Raw genomic sequence first — 21313 nt, 5'->3', positions numbered from 1 at the left:
TGCTTTGCTCCTGGCTGCAGTGGGGTGACGGTCAGGGGAGAGGGAGGTGGGCGTCGTCGGGTGCTGTGCTCACCGTGTCCCAGGCCTGCGGAGGGAGGAGACATGGGGGTCAGTCCCCCCGGCCTGCAGCTCAGCTCTGTTCCACTGCCAGGGCCTACGCTCCAATGTCCTCCTGTCTTTTGATGACACCCCGGAGAAGGACAGCTTCAGAGCGCGGAGCACCAGTCTCAACGAGAGGCCCAAGAGGTGCGGGCCTGCGGAGGGCGCGCCCAGCGTCTTTGGAGGGCACGGGCCGGGGTGGGTCGGCGAGCGTGGCCTGTGTGACCGGCACGGTGGGGTCTGGGCTGACCTGTTGCCGCTGGGCTGTCTAGCGGAAAGGGAACGTGGCCGAGGGGATGCCCCGTGCGGGCCGTGCTGGGCCCCAGGGGTCCCGGCGTCAGGTAGGGCAGGGCCTGCGATGCTGCTAACGCCCGCATCTAGCTGCAGCGGCCGGCGCCGTGGCCTGCAGCCAGTCCCGGCCACGGAGCACCGAGGGCGGACTTGCCGACGGGATCAGGGTGCCAGCCGTAGGGCGTCTGGGTGGCCCGGCTCCACCCAGTGAGCCGAGGGCTGCGACAGGGCAGCTGTGGCTCCCGGGAAGCCGAGTACCTGGGCCCGGGTGAGGAGGAGCTCCAGGGCCCTGTAGTCAGCCCGGCCTCGGGCCACGGTCCCCCTTCCTCCCGAGCTTGCTGTCCAGCCTGCTGCCAGTCAGGGGACACGCTCCCCTGTCCCGTCACAGCCGCTTTTGCCAAAGCCGAGAGCCGTGCTAGGCTTTGTCTCGTCTGCACCTCACCGGAACGGCGACTCCTCTTTCTGCCCCCGCCTTCTGCCCCAGCTTTTTAGTTCTCCCCTGGGGGGGGGGGTGGGAGGGGGGGAGTACGGCATTTTCCAGAATGACCAGGTCATCGTGACTTAAAGTTAAAAGCTGGCTTCTTAAGCCCGGGTCGCTGGGGGCCCGGGACCTCGAACTAAGAACCGGCCTCTTTGAGTGGTGACCTTTGGGGCCTCAGCGCTCCCTGCTCCCCGAGCTGGGTGGTGCCGGCCGCAGGGCTGAGGTGGGGGGGACGCCTGGTCAGCGCAGCCTGGAATCTGCCGTGCGGAGCACTCCATACACGTTTAATTTGCACTAATGTTCTTTGTTTTGGTACCGTGACTTTTTCTCAGTTATGTTTACAAGATGTATTTTCATGCGTTTTTGTTTTCTGTTTCTTCCCCCTGCTAACTGGCCTCTGGCATGGTTTTTTGTTCATCTCACCCGCGGGCTGTCCATCCTGACCCCGTGGCCTGTGACCTTTCCTTCTCATCCCTCCAATGGCTTGCTCTCCCCTCCCGGGAGCTGGGCTCTCTGGGGCTTGGGCCTTCCTTCCTCACCTGGTAGTTTGAGGATAGCCAGACCCCCCAAACAAGGCTTGAATAACTCCCCACCCGTGAGAGAATTCCAGGAGAGCTCTGCAGCCGACGCCTTCCGGTGCCGCAGCATCAGTGTGTCTGAACATGTGGTCCGCAGGTAGTGGGCTTCTTCGGGTGGGGGGCTCAGACCCTGCAGCTTGGCCCGTGCGGCGGCACTGCAGGCGGGAGCGCCCGGGTGGCGGTGCATGGGGCGCTTGCATGACCTCGTCGCCTGGCCGGAGCTGGAGGAGCAGGAGACAGAGGCCCGTCCTGCCCAGCCCAGCCCTCGGTCCCGGGGAGCCTGGTGGTGAGGGGTGGGAAGGTTGCATTCTGTCCCCGAGCCTCGTCCCAGCACGGGCTGGCTGCAGGCCTCCTCGGAGGCTGGCCTGGGAGCCCAAAGCAGGGAGGGCGGTAGCTCTGAGGAAGCCAGGCACCCGGTGGCAGCTGCCCACAGGCCTGTCCCCGGAGGCGAGGGGGCCTCTGCGTATGAAAGCAGCGCCCACGGGGGACAGGAGGGAGCGTGCTCCTGGGATTGGCTTTCGTATCCTCTCAGGTGGACTTTGTTCTTGAGCTTTCTCTTAGTAAAGGTCCGCTTTCTGGGGCGACTGAAAGGGCGCGGGGGCTTTGAGTGGGGGCAGCGGGGGTGGGGGCCGGGCTGGTGAGGTCAGAACCCTTGAGGGGCGTGGCCTCGCTCACTTCTCCCTGCTGTGTCTGAGTGCGGGTGTGGGCCCCTGGGGGTCGCTGCTCCCGCCGGCGCCGGCTGTGCTAGGCTGAGCTGAGCTGCGGGATGGGGGTGGTCTCCTCCCCAGGAAGCCCCTTCGGGCCCAGGAGACCCACTTCCTAGGAGCCTGGCTTGGGCTCCAGCCTCAGGCTGGCCTCTGCTGAGTGTGGTTTGGGGGGCTGGGGGTGGGGCAGCGAGGCTCTCCGCTCTTTTCTAGCACAGTCTCTATCACAAGCAGAACGTGGCAAAGGGGCTTTGAAAAATTGGCATCAGAATTAAGCCCACATAAGCCCCTTCTGGTCACGGGGTGCGTGCGGAGCTGGGGCGGCCTGAGTTCAGGGTGAAGAGCTGCACACGAAGCCCAGACCCTCCCCGTCATCGGGAGGTGGCTCCGTGGGCAGAATGCAATCTTTGTGCGTGCGTGTGTGTGTGTGTGTGTGTGTGTGTGTGTGTGTGTGTGGTCTTCGTGTCTCTGCATGACTAAAGGGCTCTGCCACAAAGCCGTCCCCTAACTCCTGCGCTTCGGTGAGGGGATGTCGGTCTCTCGTGTCTCCCGTGAGGCCTTGCCCTCCTCTCTCTGGGAGGATGTGTCAGCGCGGTCTGCCGAGCCGTGGCTCCACTGGCCGTGCGCCCTGGTGGGGCGTTTGTGGGCGCGGCCCCCCAGCAAATGCATGCCTCCAGCTCTGGCCCCTGGGGGGAGAGGAGGGGCCGGTCGGCACCTGACCTCGCTGGGCCCCTCCCTTCAGCAGGATCCAGACGTCCCTCACGAGTGCCAGCTTGGGGTCTGCGGACGAGAACTCAATGGCCCAGGCTGACGACAACTTGAAAAATCTCCACCTGGAGCTCACGGAGACTTGTCTGGACATGATGGCCAGATACGTGTTCTCCAACTTCACGGCGGTCCCCAAGAGGTACAGGCTGGGAGGGAGGCACAGCACCGCGCTCTCTTCTTCTGTGACTGTAATGGGTCAAAGTGGCGGTGGCGGGTGAGTCGTGCGGGGCTCCTTCCTGCAGGCGGCCCTCAGTGGGAGGCGCCTTTGGAACCACGATGCCTGTCCAGAGCCCGCTGGGCAAGATGTTGGCCGATGCCCCTCTGCTTTCAGGTCCCCTGTAGGGGAGTTTCTCTTGGCTGGTGGCAGGACCAAGACCTGGCTGGTTGGAAACAAGCTCGTCACTGTGACGACGAGCGTGGGGACCGGGACCCGGTCACTGCTGGGCTTGGACTCAGGAGAGCTGCAGGGCAGCCCAGAGCTGAGGTGACCGCACCTTCCAGCCCCTACCTATCGGGCCGTGACCCTGGCGGTCCCGAGCCCAGGCTGGGGTGGCTCGGTTGCACGCCAGCCTGGAGCCTGTGAGACATCTCGGTCACGCTCGGCACGGACCTTCCGTCCTCAGCTCTGACCCCAGTGCGCACGTGAGGCAGACAAAGGAGGCGCCTGCCAAGTTGGAGTCCCAGGCTGGGCAGCAGGTGTGCCGTGGGGCCCGGGACCGCGTCCGCTCCATGTCTGGTGAGCCTGTGCCCCTCCCTGCCTCCTCGGGGCCTCTGTGGGTGCACGCACTCGCGAACACTGCCGGGATGTTGTTTCCGCGAGCCCTCGTCACGGGGGGTGTGGCAGGCGGTGTGCCTTTTGCACAACTCTGGCCCGCGGGCCCTTGTCGCCGAGGGTCCGTTTCTCATGGCTTGTGTTTCCTGTGAACCCTCGGCAGTCCTTGTCCTCAGCTCAGCTCACCCCTGTAGCTTTCTTTTGCTGCAGCCAGAACGAGCCACGGTCCAACGGTGGGGGCAGGTGGAGCAGGTGCTGGGGCCCCTTCCTACTGCCCTGGGCCCACCGAGGTCGACACCCAGAGAGGGCTGAGCTGCCTCTGGTTGCTGGCCTGGGGCTCCGTGGCCAGCAGGGCCCTGGGTGGAACAGCCAGTTCTGAGCCGGCGGCTCTGCGTCGGGCAGGTGGGGGTCACCAGCCCTCCTGTCCTCCCCTTCCTCAGGGGGCCACGGCCTTCGTGTCGGTGCCTTGGACGCTCAAGCCACCCACTGCCCAGGCGCACAGACCACACCAGCCAGCACGTCCGAGAGGGCCTCGGCTGCCGCCCAGCTCCCGGCGCAGGAGAAGACGAGCCTGGCGGCCTACGTACCCCTGCTGACCCAGGGCTGGGCGGAGATCTTGGTCCGGAGGCCCACGGGTACTGACGGGTCTGCCCTTGGCACGCCTGGGCCTCGGTCAGCACACACGGTGGCCGCGGGACCATTAGCCACGAGGGTCTTAGGTACACAGGAGGGGCAGGCAGGCTGGGCCGAGGGAGCTTCTGCTCCGTGACGCCCACACGGTGAGCGGTGAGGGGGATCCACAGGGCTGAGTGGGGAGGGCCTGCGCTAGTCCGCTCGGGCCTCCCTGACAGAGTGCCCCGGAGCGGGCAGCTCCAGCAACAGTAAGGTATTTCCTCCTGCTCCCGGGGGCTGTAAGTCCCAGGTGAGGGTGCCAACCGGGCTGGGTCCTCTTGAGGCCTCTCTTCCCGGGGTGCACACGCGTGTGTCTTCCCTCGTGTTCTTGCGTGGTCGTCCCTCTGTGCGGGTGTGTGTCCCCTGGTAAGGACTCTGTGGATTAGGGACCACCCGGGAGATTCGGTTTTCCCTTACCGCGGTGCTTTCCGAGGTGCTGGAGGTGAGGACTTCCACACAGGAATTTTGCGGCATACGATTCAGCCTGTAATGGGTATTTGAGGTTAAAGGAAGCCAAGGCCCGGGGCCTGGGGTCCGCTTAGGGAGCAGTGTGGCGAGTGGTGACTGGGGAGGACAAGGCGCCCGGTCCTGGGGAGCCTCCTGGGCAGTAAGGCTGTGGGCCCTGGGTCCTCTTGGGGAGCCGGCACGGGGGAGGCCAGAGACTGGATGAGAAGGCCCAGGAAGGGCCGGAGGAGGTGGCTCAGGGTTGAGGGAGATGCTCTCAATGTGAGGACGCTCGGCGTGGAGGGCCGTGTCGAAGCGTTGGCCCGTGGGCCTTGTGGGGAGAGGGAGCCCAGAAAGCCCCCGGCTCTGCCCCATCCAAGCTTTTCGGTGATGTCTGTTCTTCGCGGTGCCTCTGCCGGGCCTGACGTGGGTGTGAGAGCTGACCTGGGGCGGAGAGTGGTATGAGCTGAGGCCCTCCTGTGCGTCCGTGAGGCGGGCGACCACCGGACGGGAGCTACTCCTGACCTGGGGGTCTGGCGGTGTGGGGGTGGAGCGTCGGGGCCAGCCAGGGGCCTGCCTTTGCTAGAGCCTTCCCCCACTTCCCCATCGCTCCCTGGTTGAGCACAGGGAGCTCTGCCCACCCCCGGGCATGTGCCCTTGGGGGTGGGGATGGCCGGTGGCCGTGTCGGGCCCGCGGCCTGAGAGGTGCTGCCTGCCCCTCCGCAGGGAACACCAGCTGGCTGATGAGCCTGGAGAACCCCCTCAGCCCCTTCTCCTCGGACATCAACAACATGCCCCTGCAGGAGCTGTCCAACGCCCTCATGGCCGCCGAGCGCTTCAAGGAGCGTCGTGACACGGCCCTGTACAAGTCACTTTCGGTGCCGGCGGCCGGCTCCGCCAAGCCCCCTCCGCCCCCACGTTCTAACACAGGTGGGTACCCGTCCCGCCCGACCTGGCCGTGCTGTCTGGAGGCAGCGTCGCTCCCCTGCGCCGCGGGTCGCGCCCACAGTGGGGGTCCCGGAGCTTTCCTCGCCGCCGCCACAGCCTGACGTGGGAGCAGGGCCCATTCCCACTAAAGGGACCCTCTTCCCGAGGCGCGCGGTAGCCGTGCGGGGGCGGGCACGGCAGAGCCCCCGCAAAGCCTTTGCCCTGCGCTCTCCTCGGAGCGCCCGTGGCCGGGGCTCTAGGCGGTAGCCGCGCTTCTGCTCGGGTGTGGGTGTGGATGCGCCGAGCACACAGTCTGCACCTGCCTGCGCTCGTGCCCGTGCCCAGCCTGCTGCTGCGGAGCTTCCGGGCCACCGTCTGGCCTTCCCTGTGGCCGCAGATGGCGCTTAGCGGCCCGGGACCTGTGTTGGCGAGGAGGAGGGCCGCGCTCCCCTTCCAGACGTCGGCTCCGGCAGCTTGGGGAGCCGGGCGCCGCTGGCCCCTCCGCTCTCTCTCTCCAGGCCCGGGCTCTGTGCGGGACTAGTGGTGCCTTTCCTCTGCTCGACTGTGCATAGTCTCCCCTTCTGCTGACTGGCCGCTCGCGGTTTCCCTTGCAGTGGCCTCTTTCTCCTCCCTGTACCAGACCAGTTGCCAAGGAGAGCTGCACAGGAGCATTTCCTGGGCAGGTACTCGTGTGTCTCTTTAAGGGAAGCGGTGTTTGCTCCAGAGCGCCGCTCTGCCTCGTAGATGCTGTTCTCATCGCCCCTCATCCGCTCATCCCTCCGTGGTCCTGCCAGAGCCGCTCCGTGCCCTCTGGGAGAAGGGCCCCGACTCGCATGAGGACGTCTGTGCAGAATGCCTGCGCTTTGCTGGCGGACCCCCTCTGCTGCATGCCCTTCGTGGCTGAGCTCTGTCCCCACGTCGGGCAGGCCCTTACAGCCACATCTTCAGGCCTCAGGAGGTGACCTTGGGCAGCTAAGCCACAGATGCTGGCAGGGGGCAGTTCTTTGGGGCGAGCCTGGCCCTGGGGCTCAGCCCCACTGACTTTTCCCGGGCTTCTGGTGGTCCGATTGGCTTTGCGAACCCACAAATTGGGCTGTGTCTGCCTCTCGTCGTGGGCTGGCCAGAGGCCCTACAGACCAGCCTTTGGCCCGTTGTTCCCAGGCCCTGGCAGGGGCCGGCTCTGACCTGCATGGCCCTTGGGCACACCTGGGTGCCCACACGTGGACAGGAGCCAGTTAGGAAAGGGCAGCGTGCAGACGGGCTCCGGCAGGCGGCTGACAGGCCGTGCGCGTGTGGGGCTGCGTGTGTGGCGGCCGCGGACTGCGCTAACCCCCGGTTGCTTCCCCCTCCCCCGCCCCCGCCCCTGCCCCTGCCCTCACATCGGCACAGGAAATGCTGCTTCAGGGCATCGTACCCTCCTTAGCATTCCTCAGCTCGGGGTTGGCTTGGGCTCCGATAGTGCGCCTCGGCTTTCCAGAACGGGCTTCCGAGTCTGTGTGTGCGCACGGGTGTTTCTCCATCAGGCTTCTCCTCAGGTCCCATCACAGAGGGACTCTGGCCTCTCGTCCCGGTTCCTGGGGGCCGGTGTGGGCGCGCCACTCCTTCTGAGCTGGGACCCCGTCTTGGGCGGGGGCTCCTCCCTCCCTCATGGGCTCTTGGGCTCGGGTCCCGCCCCCGGCCGTTTCCCTTGCTGGAGCAGCAGCGGCGGGTGCTGTGGATCCTGGGCTGGGGATTCCAGGAGCCGGATGCCCCCCACGTCCCTACGTCCGGGAGCCTGTGTTGGAGACTCCCCGTGTCAGGGGTCACATCCAGGCCCCTGAGGGCGCCCTTCTCCAGCTGACTTGATGGGGTGTGGGCAGCTTAGAGCCACAGGCAAGGAAGGCCTTAGGTGAGGCTCTGTTGGGGGGCCGCTGTGCTCTCTTGCCGGGGAGAGGCTGGTACCTCAGGCCACGTGAGCTCCTGGGGGCCGGGCCAGCACCTAGTAGCCTCATCTGTGTCCTCCCAGACTCCGCGGTGGTTCTGGAGGAGGGAAGTCCCAGCGAGACTGATTTGCCAGGCGAGCCCACTGAGCTGGAGGACTTTGAGGCCACCCTGGGCCCAGAGAGGCGCTGTCGGCGCCCTGAAGCCTACAGTAGGGTGAGTACTAGGCGGGGGAGGGCGCTGTGGGAAGAGGGGCGGGGCCTCCGCTCCAGGCTTCGTGGCTCCGGCTGGCTTGCTGTGAACTCACACGAGGTTTTTCTTCCTCTTTTGTTATCTAAGAACTGGCTAGCTGTCCTTCCAAGTTCCTTCTGCGTGGATGGCCCGGGGCTTCCCGGTGGTCCCCGCAGGGCTAGTGGTTGATTGTCGGCATCCTGTGGCCCTTGCTGCTCAGCACGGGCAGGAGTCGTCCTAGGGGAGGGGGCGGGGCCGTGGCCATCCGCTTGCTGCCGAGTGGCTCCTCTGGCCCTGGCTGGGGGGCAGGTGGGGCTTCATCGCCCCCGAGTAGGCCCCTGGGAGGGTTCACTGGTGTCTTCCAACGAAGGCTCTCTGGACTCCTTCCTTTCCAGTCGTCTTCCAGCTCCAGCCAAGAGGAGAAGTCTTTCGCCGCAGAGGAGGTGGCTGCCGGAGGGCTCCCCATCGGGCGGGCCGTGTCTGCCGAGGGAGCCCGGCCCTCTGCGGGGCTCTCCTTCCAGCCCGCCCAGCCCCTCAGCAAGTCTAGCTCCTCGCCGGAGCTGCAGACCCTGCAGGATACACTCGGGGACCCTGGGGACAAGGCCGACGTTGGCCGGCTGAGCCCCGAGGCCAAGGCCCGCTCACAGTCCGGGACTCTGGACGGGGCAGGTGCCGCCTGGTCAACCCCAGGTGAAGAGAGTCAGGGCCGGGGCCCTGCGAGGCCCGAGGGTCCCTTGCCTTCTGGCTGTCCCCGTTCCCCCGGTGGCCTGCGTCCCAGAGGCTACACCATTTCGGATTCGGCCCCGTCACGCAGAGGCAAGAGGGTAGAGCGGGACGCCTTCAAGAGCAGAGCTGGGGCCTCCAATACTGAGAAGGTGCCGGGCATCAACCCCAGGTGAGCCTTGCCCTTTCGGGCTGGAGCTGCCGGACAGTCCCCGTGGGGACACGGTGCCTGAGCGGCCCCCGGCCGAACAGACTGGGCTACAGGTCGTGTAGTCTGTGCCCCGTGGCCGGTGGGAGCCAGACAAGAGGGCAGTTCCTTCGGCGATGGGGCGGAGGTCCGCTTCTTTGTGCCTGGGTCGCCGGTGCCAGCAGTGACCAGGCCCGGCCCGGCCCTCCCATCTCTGCCCCTGCAGCTTCGTGTTCCTGCAGCTCTACCACTCTCCTTTCTTTGGCGACGAGTCCAACAAGCCGATCCTTCTGCCTAACGAGGTATGTGTGCTTTCTCTCCGGTGCGGGGTCCCCCCCGGAGCCTGGGTGGGGGACGCCGTGGGGTGCCCACAGCCCAGGCTTGCAGACACAAAGCCTCAGCTCCCTGTGGCAGCCTAGAGCGACCCCTCCCCCAGCCTGCCCCCGGGCGAGGAGAGCCCTCCCCGGACAGGCACCTGACGGGCTGGTGGTGGCACGACCTCCGCCCAAGGCTCAGGCGGGGCTCTGTGGCTACAGTCCTTCGAGCGCTCGGTGCAGCTCCTCGACCAGATCCCATCCTACGACACGCACAAGATCGCGGTCCTGTACGTGGGAGAAGGCCAGGTAAGGGTGCTGGGGGCCCGAGCCCAGCCGGATGGCCTCCCTGGCTGGGGCTGGGTTCAGGGCCCGGCCCCTCGTCCACCACCGAGCTCAGTCACTGCGTGAGCTGCCAGAGCGTCAGGTGCTCGTGGGGCCCCGTGCGGGCTGCTGTTCCCGTGCCCGGGATGCGGCGGGAGTGACAGCGGAGCGTGTGAGCACACGGTGCCCAGAGGGATGTTGGGGGCTGCAGAGAGGGTGGTGGGTGCATGGACGCCACAGGTGTGGGCGGGGCACCGCTCACATCAGCGACCCGGGCACGGGGTGGCTGGCGCAGTGCCCACGGGGCGCACGGGGGGCCGGAGGCAGGATGGGGAAGTAGAGGGGAGGCGTGGACGGCCTCAGGGCTGCGTGTTGTTCCCAGGGAGGTGGGAGGGCCACGAATGGTTCTGAGCCGAGGGTTGGAGGTAACTCGGCCCCAGCCTCCGGAGCATCCTTCTGGCTGCCGCAAGAAGAGCCGGTGGAAGCGGGGCGCCCCTCGTCCCCATGAGATGAGCAGGCCTGCGGCGCGGGGCCGGGATGCCGCGGAATGCCAGCCTCTGGGTGTGTTTTTGGTCCGCCTGAGCAAACTGGCTGGTGGACCCGTGCTCTGTGCGAGAGACGGGGTCCAGATGGCGCCCCCGGGTGCGCGCCGGGGCCCCGAGGAGCCGGGCAGGGGCGGGTGCCGCCGAGCTCCTCTCTCCCCACAGAGCAGCAGCGAGCTCGCCATCCTGTCCAACGAGCACGGCTCGTACCGGTACACAGAGTTCCTGACGGGCCTGGGCAAGCTCATCGAGCTCAAGGACTGCCAGCCGGATAAGGTGTACCTGGGCGGTCTGGACGTGTGCGGGGAGGACGGCCAGTTCACCTACTGCTGGCACGATGACATCATGCAGGGTATGCGCCTTCCGCCGGCCCGCACTCGGGGCTGAGGGTGGCCGAGGGTGGCCGAGGGCCTGACTTCCCCCGACGGGGACGGGGTGTGGGTAGCAGTGGGGCTGGCGCCTCTGCGTCCGGAAGCTCTGCCCTCGGGGTGAGGAGGCAAGGCTGCTGGCCAGGCACTGGAGGGGGCGGGTCCCGCAGGCCCGAGAGCCTCTGGAGGAACCAAGAGGCGCCCCACGCGGGTGCTCTGCCTGGGGCCATGCCAGGCCCCGCTCAACTTGGCCCCATGCGCCTTGCAGCTGTCTTCCATATCGCCACCCTGATGCCCACCAAGGACGTGGACAAGCACCGCTGTGACAAGAAGCGCCATCTGGGCAACGACTTTGTGTCCATTGTCTATAATGATTCCGGCGAGGACTTCAAACTGGGCACCATTAAAGTGAGTGGGGGCCCTGGCTCGAGTCTACACCTCTGGGCAAGTGCTCTCTCTGGTCTGTGTTGAGTGCAGGCAGCAGGCACTGTCGGGGTCAGTACGGCAATAAAAGGACCTCCAGTGCCTCCCGCCGCCAGTTGGAGTAGGCACGTTCCCCCCCCCCCCCCCGCCCCACCCCCGAGCCAGTGTTCTCTGTAATGACAACGACGGGGACAGCGGCCCTCATGGGAGCCCATGAGCCTAGTGGGGGGCCGGGCACAGAGCAGGGATTTGTGTGTCCCTGGGTCTCGGCGTCCCCCTCTCTGACACCTCCCTCGTGTCATCACACAGCACTGGGGTGTGCCCCGTGGCCTCGCCTTCCCTAGATGACGATGCTAGGGCCCAAGGCCCCGGTGGGGAGGCTGGGGGGGAGGGGGGGGGAGGCGGGCTCCACCCAGGAGACTTGGGGTGTGAGGCATGTGGAAGGCAGGGTCGGGGGGCAGGTCCGAAGCTCACAAGCGTTCAGATTCTAAACCCAACAGCAAGCCTCAGAGGGGGTCGCTGAACGCGAACACGCGGCCGCTGGTGAGAGTCTAGTCGCGGGCCACGGTGCCCGAGGGGTCGCACGGAGCTGGGGTGGGTGTGTGTGGTGCACACCCAGAGACGCACAGGGAAGCGGTCCGCCCGTGTAGGCGTCCGGGCTGCTCTCGGGACGACAGGGAGGCAGCTGGCAGCCAGGTGGCAGCAGGAGTCACGGGTAGCACAGGCAGGCGAGGTGGAGGTCATGGGTCATGCGCCTGTTTAGGGTCGTGACTGGACCTGAACTCGGGGGGATTCAGTCGGTGGGATCTGGATGTGGAGTCGGGCTTTAGGAGGGAAGGCGGCCCGGGGGAGGAGATGAGGGACAGCCCTGCCCCCGGGCTCGGTCGGAAGCGGGTCTACGGGGCTAGTGACCGAAAGGGCAGGTTTGTGGAGTTAGGAGCCGAGCGAGAGAGGGGCAAGGCCCGGGGTGACCTCTGCCCTTGTCTGCACAGGGCCAGTTCAACTTCGTCCACGTGATCATCACCCCCCTGGACTACGAGTGCAACCTGGTGTCCCTGCAGTGCAGGAAGGGTGAGCCCTGGGGCCGGGCGGGGAGGCCCTCGCGGCCCTGAGCCCCTCACGAGCTCTGTGTCTCCTCAGACATGGAGGGCCTCGTGGACACCAGCGTGGCCAAGATCGTGTCTGATCGCAACCTGCCCTTCGTGGCCCGTCAGATGGCTCTGCACGCCAACGTGAGCAGAGGGGTCGGGCCGGGGCGGGGTGGGACGGGCCCAGGGGTGCCGGCCACAAGGGCCTCAGCGCTCCCCGTCTCCCACCCCAGATGGCCTCCCAGGTGCACCATAGCCGCTCCAACCCCACGGATATCTACCCGTCCAAGTGGATCGCCAGGCTCCGTCACATCAAGCGGCTGCGCCACCGGGTAGGGCAGGTGGGCCTCAGAGGCCTTGGGGGGAGGGGGGCGTGCACTGGCATCCAGCTCACGGAGGGCAAGTGCCCCCCCCCCCCCCCCGCTCCTTCCTGAAGGCTCCCCGTCCCCTGCAGATCCGTGAGGAAGCCCACTACTCCAACCCCAGCCTGCCGCTGACGCAGACGCACCCTCCGGGCCACGCCAAGGCCCCGGCCGAGCCCACGCCCACGTACGAGACGGGCCAGCGGAAGCGCCTCATCTCCTCTGTGGATGACTTCACCGAGTTCGTGTGAGCCGGGTCCCGTGCCCCGCCGTTATATGCGCAAATGAAATAAAGCAGTGGTGCAGCCCCGGCCTCCCCATCGTGTCACTCAGAGCCAGACGCGGATGCAGTCAGCCAGCTGGTTTATTTGACTTTGTCGGGTGGGGATGGGATCAAGGCTGTAGCTATGGCCACACCCACGGAGGTGGTACAGGGCCTGTCGGGCTGCGGTCGGGGGCCACCCTGCCACCACCCACGTGTTCTCCGGTGCACAGACCCTCACCTGCCCCAGCCCCGGGAGCCAGCCCCGGGGCAGGGCTGCTTCCACCCTGGAGTTCTGGCGCCGCCCGCGTCCTCCTCCTCCCCCAGACCTGACACCCGCGGGTCTGGGCTCTGCCCTCTTGCTGTCACAGCCCAGGCAGAGAGCAAGGCCGCGGGGGTGGGGAGGGGGGTGGTGACAGGAAGTGCCGAGGCGATGGCTGGGCCCTTCCAACAAGCCTCCCATCCCAGCCCCAGGCCCAACTTGGATCCAACTCTGGTTAGGTGTCTGGGGAGGGAGGCCAGCGCTGCAGCCCCAGCACCCCTTCCCACAGGAGACGGGGGGCATGGAGCCACTGCAGCCACCAGGTCCCTCGGCCCTAAGGAAAAAGAGAGCGACGTACAAAAATACATTTTTAACCCCATATAAATTACGACAGAGACACTGCGGCTGAAGGTGCGTGCACTCAGCAGGGGCAAGGGAGAGGTAATAACTTAGGGGGAGACGACGGGAGGTGCAGGTTCCCCTCCCCGAAGCCTGGATCCTTAGCAAAGGGGAGATGTCTGCCCAGGAGGTGGGGCCGGGCACAGCCCGCTGTACCTGAGGACTCCGGTAATAAATTAGCATCTCAGAGGCTGGGCACTCAGCCCAATACTGCTGTGTCCTCCCACGGGGAGCCGGGGAGGGGACCCTGGGTCCTGGCTGCCCACATGGCGTCTTTAAAGTGCTGAGACCCACAGAGAGAGAGACGACTGCTCCCTGGGGGCCTTCGTGCAGCTCTTCTGCCTGGCCCGAGACCGTAAGGGTGGCAGAAATTAATACTGAGCGGTGTCTGCTCTGGCTCCCTCTGCAGAGGGGACTGAAGCCAGAGGACCACCCCAGGGAAGGGGTCTGAGCCCGGGACCCCCCGGGACTAAGTGCTGCCGGGGTGGACCTTGTTCTTAGCCCGCAGGGAAACCCTGCAGGGGCCCGGGGCCAGACCCACGCCACGACTGGCCCGGGCAAGACGGCCAGGCAGGGCCGGCCGCAGGTCTGAGGAGGGGCTGTGGGCACCCGTGCTCCTGCGGCCTTGCAGGCTCTGAAGCCTCTGCTCCAGCTGGTAGACATCCTCCGTGGCCTGGTTGAGTCGGTCGAACTGGGTCAGAAGGGCCTCGAACACGGCCTGGAGACGAGAGGGCTCGGGCTCCCCACGCGGCCCCAGCCGGCTCAGGCCCCCGCCGGGTGTGTCCAGCTGGCTGGAGGCCGTGGAGGGCCGGGAGGCGTCTGAGCCCCCACTGGGGGGGGGTGCGTCCGGGGACGACTTGGAGCCCCTGGAGGAGCGCGACGGCAGCGGTTCCATCCCTTCAAACCGGACTTTGTGACGGAACTGGGGGCGGCACAGGGGCTCCGTCAGTCCGGCTGCACCCCGGGCTCCCCTGGGCCCAGGGTGCGTCCCTCTCCCCCCCACTGGGCCGTACCCACCTCCTTAACCTTACTGAAGCCCATCCAGAGGCGCAGCCGGCGCAAGAACAGCTCCACCATCTCGTAGTCCTGCGGCTCCCAGGCCGGCCGGTAGAGCTCCCCACGCAGCGCGTGGTACCGCCACCGCAGGAGGACCGCCCCCAGCCTCAGGGCCCCCCACAGCCGCAGCGCCCAGAGCCCAGTGCACAGCAGCGGGGAGAGGCGCCAGGACTCGGCAGGGCACGGGGCAGGACCCCCAGACCCGGGACACGGCACCAAGACGGCCCTCAGGGCGCTCCGAAACGAGTCCACGCAGGAAGCGACCAGCTGCAAGGGGAAGGGGCGCGCGTGAGGGGCGCGTCCCGGGCTGAGCCCCCCCTCCCCTGACGGCCTCGCCGCCACCTACCAGAATGGCCAGCTGGGCATAAGCCACGGCGAGCACCACCAGGCCCAAGGCCGCGCCCACGAGCTCCGGCAGGGCCCTGTACAGCGTCTTGCCGAAAACCGACCACTGGCGCACGAAGCGCAGCTGCTGGGCGGCCTGGGGGCGAGCGGTGTCGGTTGACCGAACCGCCGCCGGTTCGACCCGGCCCGGCCCAGGCCCCGGCCGACCCCCGCCGGCCCAGCCCTCACCTTGACCAGCAGGAGAAAGAGCAGCGAGGCGGCCAGGCCGCGAGCCGCGGAGCTCAGCTGCGCCACCTGCTCGAAGCTGGTGAAGCGGCGCGGGCGGCGGCGCACGAAGCGGGTCCACTGGCGGTCGGCGACACCCAGCTGGGCCAGGCGCACGAGCGCCGCGGCCGCGGTCAGGGCCACCAGCAGCCACCGCGCCCAGGCTCCGGACTGTGCGGCGCGCGTCCGCCCTTCCCGGCGCCACACACGCGCCTCGGCCACCGAGAAGTACAGCGCGAACAGCAGCAGGCTCACCTGCGGGGGCGGGGCGAGGTGAGGGGGGAGGGGCGGGGCGAGGTGAGGGGGGAGGGGCGGGGCGAGGGGGAGGGGCGGGGCGAGGTGAGGGGGGAGGGGCGGGGCGAGGTGAGGGGGGGGCGGGGGGGGGGACTTGCGCGGGGGCGGGGCGACGGGGCGAGCGCGGCCGGCACCCACCGAGGTGAGCAGCGGCAGCGAGAGGCCGGAACTCAGGCGTCGCAGCGCGAACGGGCGCACGCTGACTGCGGTCACGGCGTGCCCGGCCACCGGGAACTCGAGGCGCAGCGTGACGGCGGCATGTAGCCCCACGGCCGGGCTGTAGCGCGTGAGCTCCACGAACACCGCGCGGCTCCTACACGGCGAGAGGGGCGGGCAGGGTAAAGACTGGGTGTCTTCCCAGAGAAAGGGGCTTGGGCGGCGGGTGACTCGGGGCCCGGGGAGGAGGTGGAGGCTGAGCGGTCAGTGAGGTGCGTGGGGAAAGATGGGGACACGGAAAAGCGGCGGGGTGAGGGAGTGGACCGCGGAGGGGCAGGGCCCCGGAGGAGGGCCGCGTGGGGACCCCGGTGTGTCCGCCGGAAGCGCCGCAGTGCGGAGAGGCGGGGACAGGCCGAGCGCGAGCACCTGTTGTCGATCCAGTTGTGCAGCTGCAGGAAGCCCAGCTGCGCGCGGCTCTCTTCCAGGCTCAGCCCCAGCTCCTGCACGTAGCCCCCGCTGTCGTACACGGCGCAGTAGCCCCAGGACCAGACCCTGCCGGCGAGGGGACGGCGTTAGAGCCAGGCCCCAGCCCTGGAAGAACCTGGGAGGCAAGGCTGGCTGGGGCTAGGGGGCGCCCGTGGAGAACAACCCCCCCTCCCCGCGTCCCGGCTCCTCCCGGATCCCGGGGCCCTCCCTCTGTGCTCACCCCAGCAGGTCTGGCGCAGAGTAGGCCCACATCTCGGAGCCGTTGTGGGCAGCACTGCCCCAGCCGATGCCATAGTCGCCTGTGCTGAAGGAGCCTGCGGCTGCCGCGCACACGGGCACACCCGGGCGAGCAGGGTCTGGGCAGAGTGCTGAAAGCAGAGGGGGAGTTCTTGGCCAGCTGGGCTCTACGTGATCCCACCAGACCCTCCCTGCAACCCAGAAGGCAGAGGTCACAGTGTCACAGACGGAGAAAGTAAGGGATGCACAGCTAGGCAGCTGGAACCAGAATGCAGCCAGGGGAGAGAGCAAGGACGCAGTGCCAGGCCTCCCTCCACGGCTCACCTTCCTGCAGCCGCACCTGCCGCAGTCGCGGGGGCCCCAGCTCTGGGCTGGACTGGTTCCCATGGATGTAGGGGAGCAAGACGTGGGACATCCACGGCCAAAACTCCTCAGACCTGCTCACACAGAGTCCCGTGTTCTACCCGGCAGTGCCCTGCACCCCTGGGGGCGGGGGTGGTCAGAGGCCCACAGAGCACTGCTCCTGCCGCCCCAGCCCAGCCAACAGCAGGCTGCCGGTGCCACGGGACGGGACGAGGTCAAGACCCAGAAGCCTCAAGCTCAGCATACTGACATTTGGAGCAGGAAGTGTTACGGGGCGGTTCTGGGTACTCTAAGATTATTTGTTTTGAGAGAGACACAGACAGCATGAGCGGGGTAGGGGTAGAGAATGAGGGAGACAGAATCCCAAGTAGGGTCCGCAACGTCAGGACGCAGTCTGACGCGGGGCTTTCACCCCCGACACTGTGGGATCGTGACCTGCACCGAAACCAAGACTCTGACGCTCAACTGACCGGGCACCCCCAGGCGCCCCGGGACGTTTTGAACGGTATCTCCAGTCCCGTGTTGCCAACACCACCTACTCCGGTCCTGACAACCCACGACAATCCAAGACGCTGCCCCACGTCCCCTGGGGACTGGGTTGCACCAAGGACAAGATCGAGATGGGATGTGGCGGGCATCAATGCCTCCCCGGCCTGGCAGGTGGACACGCGCATGAGCACGGGGGTGCCTGTACCGGGTGATGGCCAGGAAGGCCTGGCTGCCGAGCTCCTGTTTGATGGCACTCTGCAGGCGGTAGGCGTGGCTGTGGCAGGAAGCGTCCCCATGGTTGGCCAGCAGCGTCACCAGCAGGAAGAGCATGTATACCAGGAAGCTCTGGGGGCAGGGACGGCCCTGGGGTCAGCCAATCCCAGTGTGGCCCACCGTCACGGCACTGGCCAGCAAACCGCCCGTGGCCAAGGGGCCTGGTGCCGGTGGGGCGGCACAGACACCCGCCAGCATCCCGCCAGAGGGGCGGACAGGTGGTCCCTCCAAAGGCAGAGAAGATGGCCCCTAGGGCCCGCGAGGCTGCCCATCGAGCCGGGCACGGGAAGAGGCACAGCAGGGCACAGGCACCGGGAGCTGGGGGCGAGGGGGGCGGGGGCGGGGGCGAGAGGGCCACAGGGCGCACGCGCGGGGTCTCCGAGGGAGAACCTGCAAGGAGGTGCGGTTTCGGCCAGACACGGGACAGGAGAGCGGCTCACCCTCAGCATCCCGTGCAGCTTCTTGACCTTTCGGGCCTCTTCCTTCGCCAGGAAGAGCGCAAAGCCGTGTGGGGGCCGCACACGGGGCACACGCTCACTCACAGGGGTCACAGCCGGGCTCTCCACCAGGGTGTCATCCTCGTCGGGGTGCAGCCGCTTGGCCACCAGGGAGAAGTACAGGGCCTCCAGCAGGACCTGGGCCAAGGGAGGCGTCAGAGGGGCCCACAGGCGCCAGGGGCTGGCAGCCCGGCCCCCCAACGTCCCACTCACCTTGAGCGGCTCCCAGCCGAAGAAGGAGGCCAAGAAGCTGGAGCTGCTCGAGAGGAGCCACATCACACCCACACCAGGGGAGAAGCCGGCACCCACCCAGCCGGAGACCCCTACAGCCACAGCCACCAAGAGCAGGCTGAGTCCGTGGGCCAGGGGAGCACACCAGGCTGGCAGCAGCCGCCTCCGCAGACCGTCCACCAGTCCTGGGAAGGAAGACAGGTGACGGGCAGCCCACGGGGAGGGGCCCGGAGGGGCGTCCTGGGGACACGAGAGCACACCTGTCCTGGCGGGCTTTGCTGACTGGGGCCGCTCCCAGGTCAGACCTGGGCTGGGCAGCCCCCTGTCCCCTAGCCTCTGCAGCATCAGCGTCTCCGTCCTCTCTGCAGGAGCGCTGGACCTGAGGCACAGAAAGGGGGGGGGGGGGGCGTAGCCCACGCTCAGCTGTCGGCCCACAGCACGACGTCCCTGAGCCCCCGTACCCCTGCACCCCGCCCCCGTGTCAGCCGAGAGAAGACAATGCCCCAAATCCAGGTAGATACAGCGCTGGGGCTCAGACCACCACCGGTGACTCCGGGAAGGGCCCCCGATGCCTGCCCTGCCCCTCAGGCCGAAAACCCACGTCAGCCTCCGCTGCCGTCTCCCCCTCGCTCGCTGCTCCTCCACCCACGGACAGAGTCCTCTCCCATCGTCACCCCAGCAGCGGTGGCTCGCAGCGTGGCTGAAGCGGCCCCAAGGCTCCGGGTTCGCGTCGCGACCTTCCGGGGCGCACCCCGCACACCTCGCATCTTCGCCCCCAACCTCCCCACGCAGACCCACGTTTCACAAAGGGACCGCGCGCTGACGCAGCTTTGTGACACAAGATGCAACTCTTGAACAAGGAAACACCTTTGTCTCAAAATTCCGACAGTATCTAGGGTTCCCGGGGCCGAGAGAAGCGTGTGTGGCCCACGGCGCCACACCGACCTGGCCGGCTGCACAGCTGCCCCACCAAGGTACGGGGGCTCCGGGGGCGGGGGGATGTGAAACAAGGGTGTGACGGGCACTTCCTGAGGGCCAAGCGCGCGCCTGGCGGGGGGGCCTGCACAGCTGTGCCCTGACTACACAGAACAGGCCCCCCTCCCCCGCTCCCAGCAGGTGCCTGCCATGAGCTGCGCTGAAGGCGCCTGGGTTTGTGAGCCTTCGACAGAGTAAGAAGTATCGTTTATGCGGGTGGGAAATCAGGACAGCAAGCAAACTTTTTCTTGAGATGGACCAGAGAACAGGTGCTCCATATCCTCATTAGGCAGGAGCAGCGGCATTCCTGTTCTTTCTAGGGCTTTCTCCGGACGCCCACGTTCATGTTTTACATGTGGATGTGGCGTCAGGGCAGGTGGCATAGCGGATATGGCCTAAAATACACGCGGCTTCACCAAACACCAAGCCGCAGGAGACCAAAGCCTGTCACGGGCCAGCACCCCGGGTCCCCGGCCGAGGCCGGCACCGTTCTGGCCCCGAGTGAAAGGAGCCAAGGCCACGCACGCTGCTGGGGGGGGAGCGTGCAGGCAAGACGCCCGGAGGCAGGGAGGACAGAGAGGAGGTCCCCATCACTACGCCCTCATGCATTTGCAGGCAGGAAGGCCCCAGCCGGGGAGCAGCCACGCCAAGAACGGCAGGAAGGAGACCTGGGGCTCTTGTCTTGGGGAGGATGCCTCTAGGCAGAAGGGGGGCAGAAGACAGCAAAGATGAAGGCAGAAAAGGAGGGAAGCGGTCGGCGGAGGCGGCAGGGCCAGCTCACGCAGCTGCTGGAGCGTCGTAAGGCGAGCCGCCTCCGAGGGACACTCCCCCCCCCCCCCCCCCCCCCCCCCCGCCACCCTGCCACTTCCGCGGGCAAGGACACAGTGAACTGACAGGGCTGGGTCATAAAGGACTCTGTGGTTCCTGCTTTGCTTGGGCCACTCGCTCTGAGGTGTCGGCCGTCATGCCGTGAGGGCACTCAAGCCAGCCACGGTGAGGGTCAGATGGGGACAACCACCAACCTGCCTGCCGTCTGGCTCCCTTGAAGCACAGAGTTTTGGGATAACCGGTCACACGGCGACAGAGGGCCGGTGCCCTAGGAGAGCAGCGGCAGGGCCTGCCTCGGGGAGCAGGACTCCGCCGAGGGGGACGTTTCGACGGAGGCGCAAGAGCAAACAGGAGGGTCAGACTCGGGACCGGAAGGGCAGCGGCAGGTGTGCGTGAAGAGGGACGCCAAGAGAGGAGTCGGGGGTCAATGAAAACTTGTGGTGGCCGGAGCGTGCACCGGGCCGGTTCTGAGACCGGGAACGGGGGGGCGGGGCGCAGAGTCTCTGGAGGGGGGCCTGGGCCCTGCGGGGCGGGCAGCTCCGCGCAGGCCAGTGAACGTCCGCGGGGCCCGTTCGCGCAGTCGGCCCAAGGCCTGAACCTGGACTTGAGGAAGGGCTCTGGGCTGGAGCTATCTGGGGCTGCTGTCCCAGGATCTCCCCATAGTATAGACCTTCTGAATCAATTTCCAATTTCTTCGTAACATGCGATCATGCCACGGTTATCTGTGTTTGTAAACGACCCGAGAGCCCCCCACCCCTGTCCCGTTCCCTGTGCTCAGGACGGTTCACGTGTGTCATCTGTGGTGCTTGAAAACGACAAGGGTTAAAAGGAGCAGAAATGTGATTATTGGAGGAAAAAAAGGAAGTAAGAGACAGTTTCACACGAATCGTCCATCTCAGAAGTTGAGAGATTCTTAAAAACATAAAATTGAAACAATCTCAAAAGAAAACAAGCAGGATGTTTGGAAAACCTGGTCCTGAGCACCCCATCACCCCACACCTCCGCCACCTGTGGGGAACGCTCGCCACCCTGTGAGGTCCTTTCAATAGGTAAGGGGCCCAGCCCCGCACAAGGCCAGTCCCAGGCGGGGAGCGGGGCTTCTTGGCCTGGGATCCCGGCCGCCCCCCAACCCCCGGGAGCCAGGGACTTACAGGCCAGCGATCAGATCCGTTTCTATTTGCGCGTCCCGGGCAGGGGCCAGGCTGCCGGCCCCTTCAGCCACGATCCGCCGGATGAGGTCCTCGTCTAGAGGGAAAACACGTCAGCGAGGGCATGGTTTCTCCCACCCCCAGGTTCCTCAGAACCTTCCCGGGGATCGCATGGGGATACCACCCTCCCCACCCCTGCTCACCCGAAGCTGAGAAGGACTTGGCAGGTGAGGAGGGGCTGACCAGGGAGAGCCCGTCCTCCTCCGGGCCCAGGCGGCCCCGTGCCAGCCGCTGCAGGGTGCTGCCCACGATGGATGGGTCACTCAGCAGGTCCGGCCAATTCAGCGTGCCTTCACTGGACGGCCAGCACACCAGGCTGTAGGTGACACAGGTGAAACAAGGGGGGCCCAGGGGGACACACGTACAACACGGCCCTAGGGGACAAAACGCACGCAGCACAGACACCCATAATGCACCACGCACGAGGTGTGGCAGACCCACGCCAAGGCTCACGCTCTCTCTGGGGACTC

The 21313-nt window shown here is 66.9% G+C and overlaps 2 protein-coding genes and 1 long non-coding RNA gene across 22 annotated transcripts in view; 2 read left to right on the top strand and 1 right to left on the bottom strand.

Moving 5' to 3' along the window:
• Positions 1–12531, top strand: part of TSC2 (TSC complex subunit 2) — a 35307-nt gene extending 22776 nt beyond the window's left edge. For 2 of the 18 annotated variants that reach the window (XM_045047553.1, XM_045047540.1), the window contains exons 25-42: positions 152–246; positions 1418–1546; positions 2896–3060; positions 3253–3405; positions 3545–3657; positions 4134–4328; positions 5536–5739; positions 6351–6419; positions 7742–7872; positions 8283–8782; positions 9024–9099; positions 9334–9420; positions 10143–10329; positions 10614–10753; positions 11761–11839; positions 11909–12000; positions 12090–12197; positions 12311–12531. In XM_045047553.1, coding sequence (XP_044903488.1) covers positions 152–246; positions 1418–1546; positions 2896–3060; positions 3253–3405; positions 3545–3657; positions 4134–4328; positions 5536–5739; positions 6351–6419; positions 7742–7872; positions 8283–8782; positions 9024–9099; positions 9334–9420; positions 10143–10329; positions 10614–10753; positions 11761–11839; positions 11909–12000; positions 12090–12197; positions 12311–12469 — 2682 coding nt within the window. In that variant the 3' untranslated portion in view covers positions 12470–12531. Of the gene's footprint in view, positions 1–151; positions 298–1417; positions 1547–2895; positions 3061–3252; positions 3406–3544; positions 3658–4133; positions 4329–5535; positions 5740–6350; positions 6420–7741; positions 7873–8282; positions 8783–9023; positions 9100–9307; positions 9421–9817; positions 10078–10142; positions 10330–10613; positions 10754–11760; positions 11840–11908; positions 12001–12089; positions 12198–12310 lie in introns of those variants that run through there. The other 16 variants (XM_045047554.1, XM_045047550.1, XM_045047541.1 and 13 more) reach the window with 15 other exon arrangements.
• A 33-nt stretch (positions 12532–12564) lies between these two features.
• The window catches only part of PKD1 (polycystin 1, transient receptor potential channel interacting), a 44118-nt gene continuing 35369 nt past the window's right edge, over positions 12565–21313 (bottom strand). Inside the window, exons 33-46 of one of the 3 annotated variants that reach the window (XM_011290710.3) lie at positions 20987–21159; positions 20787–20880; positions 18093–18211; positions 17815–18017; positions 17545–17739; positions 17037–17176; positions 16304–16416; positions 15963–16110; positions 15683–15808; positions 15239–15413; positions 14771–15061; positions 14544–14678; positions 14159–14464; positions 12565–14063 (exon numbers count right to left, since the gene is read on the bottom strand). In XM_011290710.3, coding sequence (XP_011289012.3) covers positions 13611–14063; positions 14159–14464; positions 14544–14678; positions 14771–15061; positions 15239–15413; positions 15683–15808; positions 15963–16110; positions 16304–16416; positions 17037–17176; positions 17545–17739; positions 17815–18017; positions 18093–18211; positions 20787–20880; positions 20987–21159 — 2671 coding nt within the window. In that variant the 3' untranslated portion in view covers positions 12565–13610. Of the gene's footprint in view, positions 14064–14158; positions 14465–14543; positions 14679–14770; positions 15062–15238; positions 15414–15682; positions 15809–15962; positions 16111–16303; positions 16417–17036; positions 17177–17544; positions 17740–17814; positions 18212–20786; positions 20881–20986; positions 21160–21313 lie in introns of those variants that run through there. The other 2 variants (XM_023247051.2, XM_045047539.1) reach the window with 2 other exon arrangements.
• On the top strand, positions 18211–20513 carry LOC109495352. The gene is made up of 2 exons (XR_002150783.3): positions 18211–18806; positions 18949–20513. It is a non-coding gene; the product is annotated as an uncharacterized LOC109495352 (long non-coding RNA).

Source organism: Felis catus, chromosome E3 (assembly GCF_018350175.1).
Source record: "Felis catus isolate Fca126 chromosome E3, F.catus_Fca126_mat1.0, whole genome shotgun sequence".
In the NCBI taxonomy this organism is placed as follows: Eukaryota; Metazoa; Chordata; class Mammalia; order Carnivora; family Felidae; genus Felis; species Felis catus.
The sequence above is the reverse complement of the archived record's forward strand: the minus strand, read 5'-3'. Positions and strand labels throughout refer to the sequence as shown.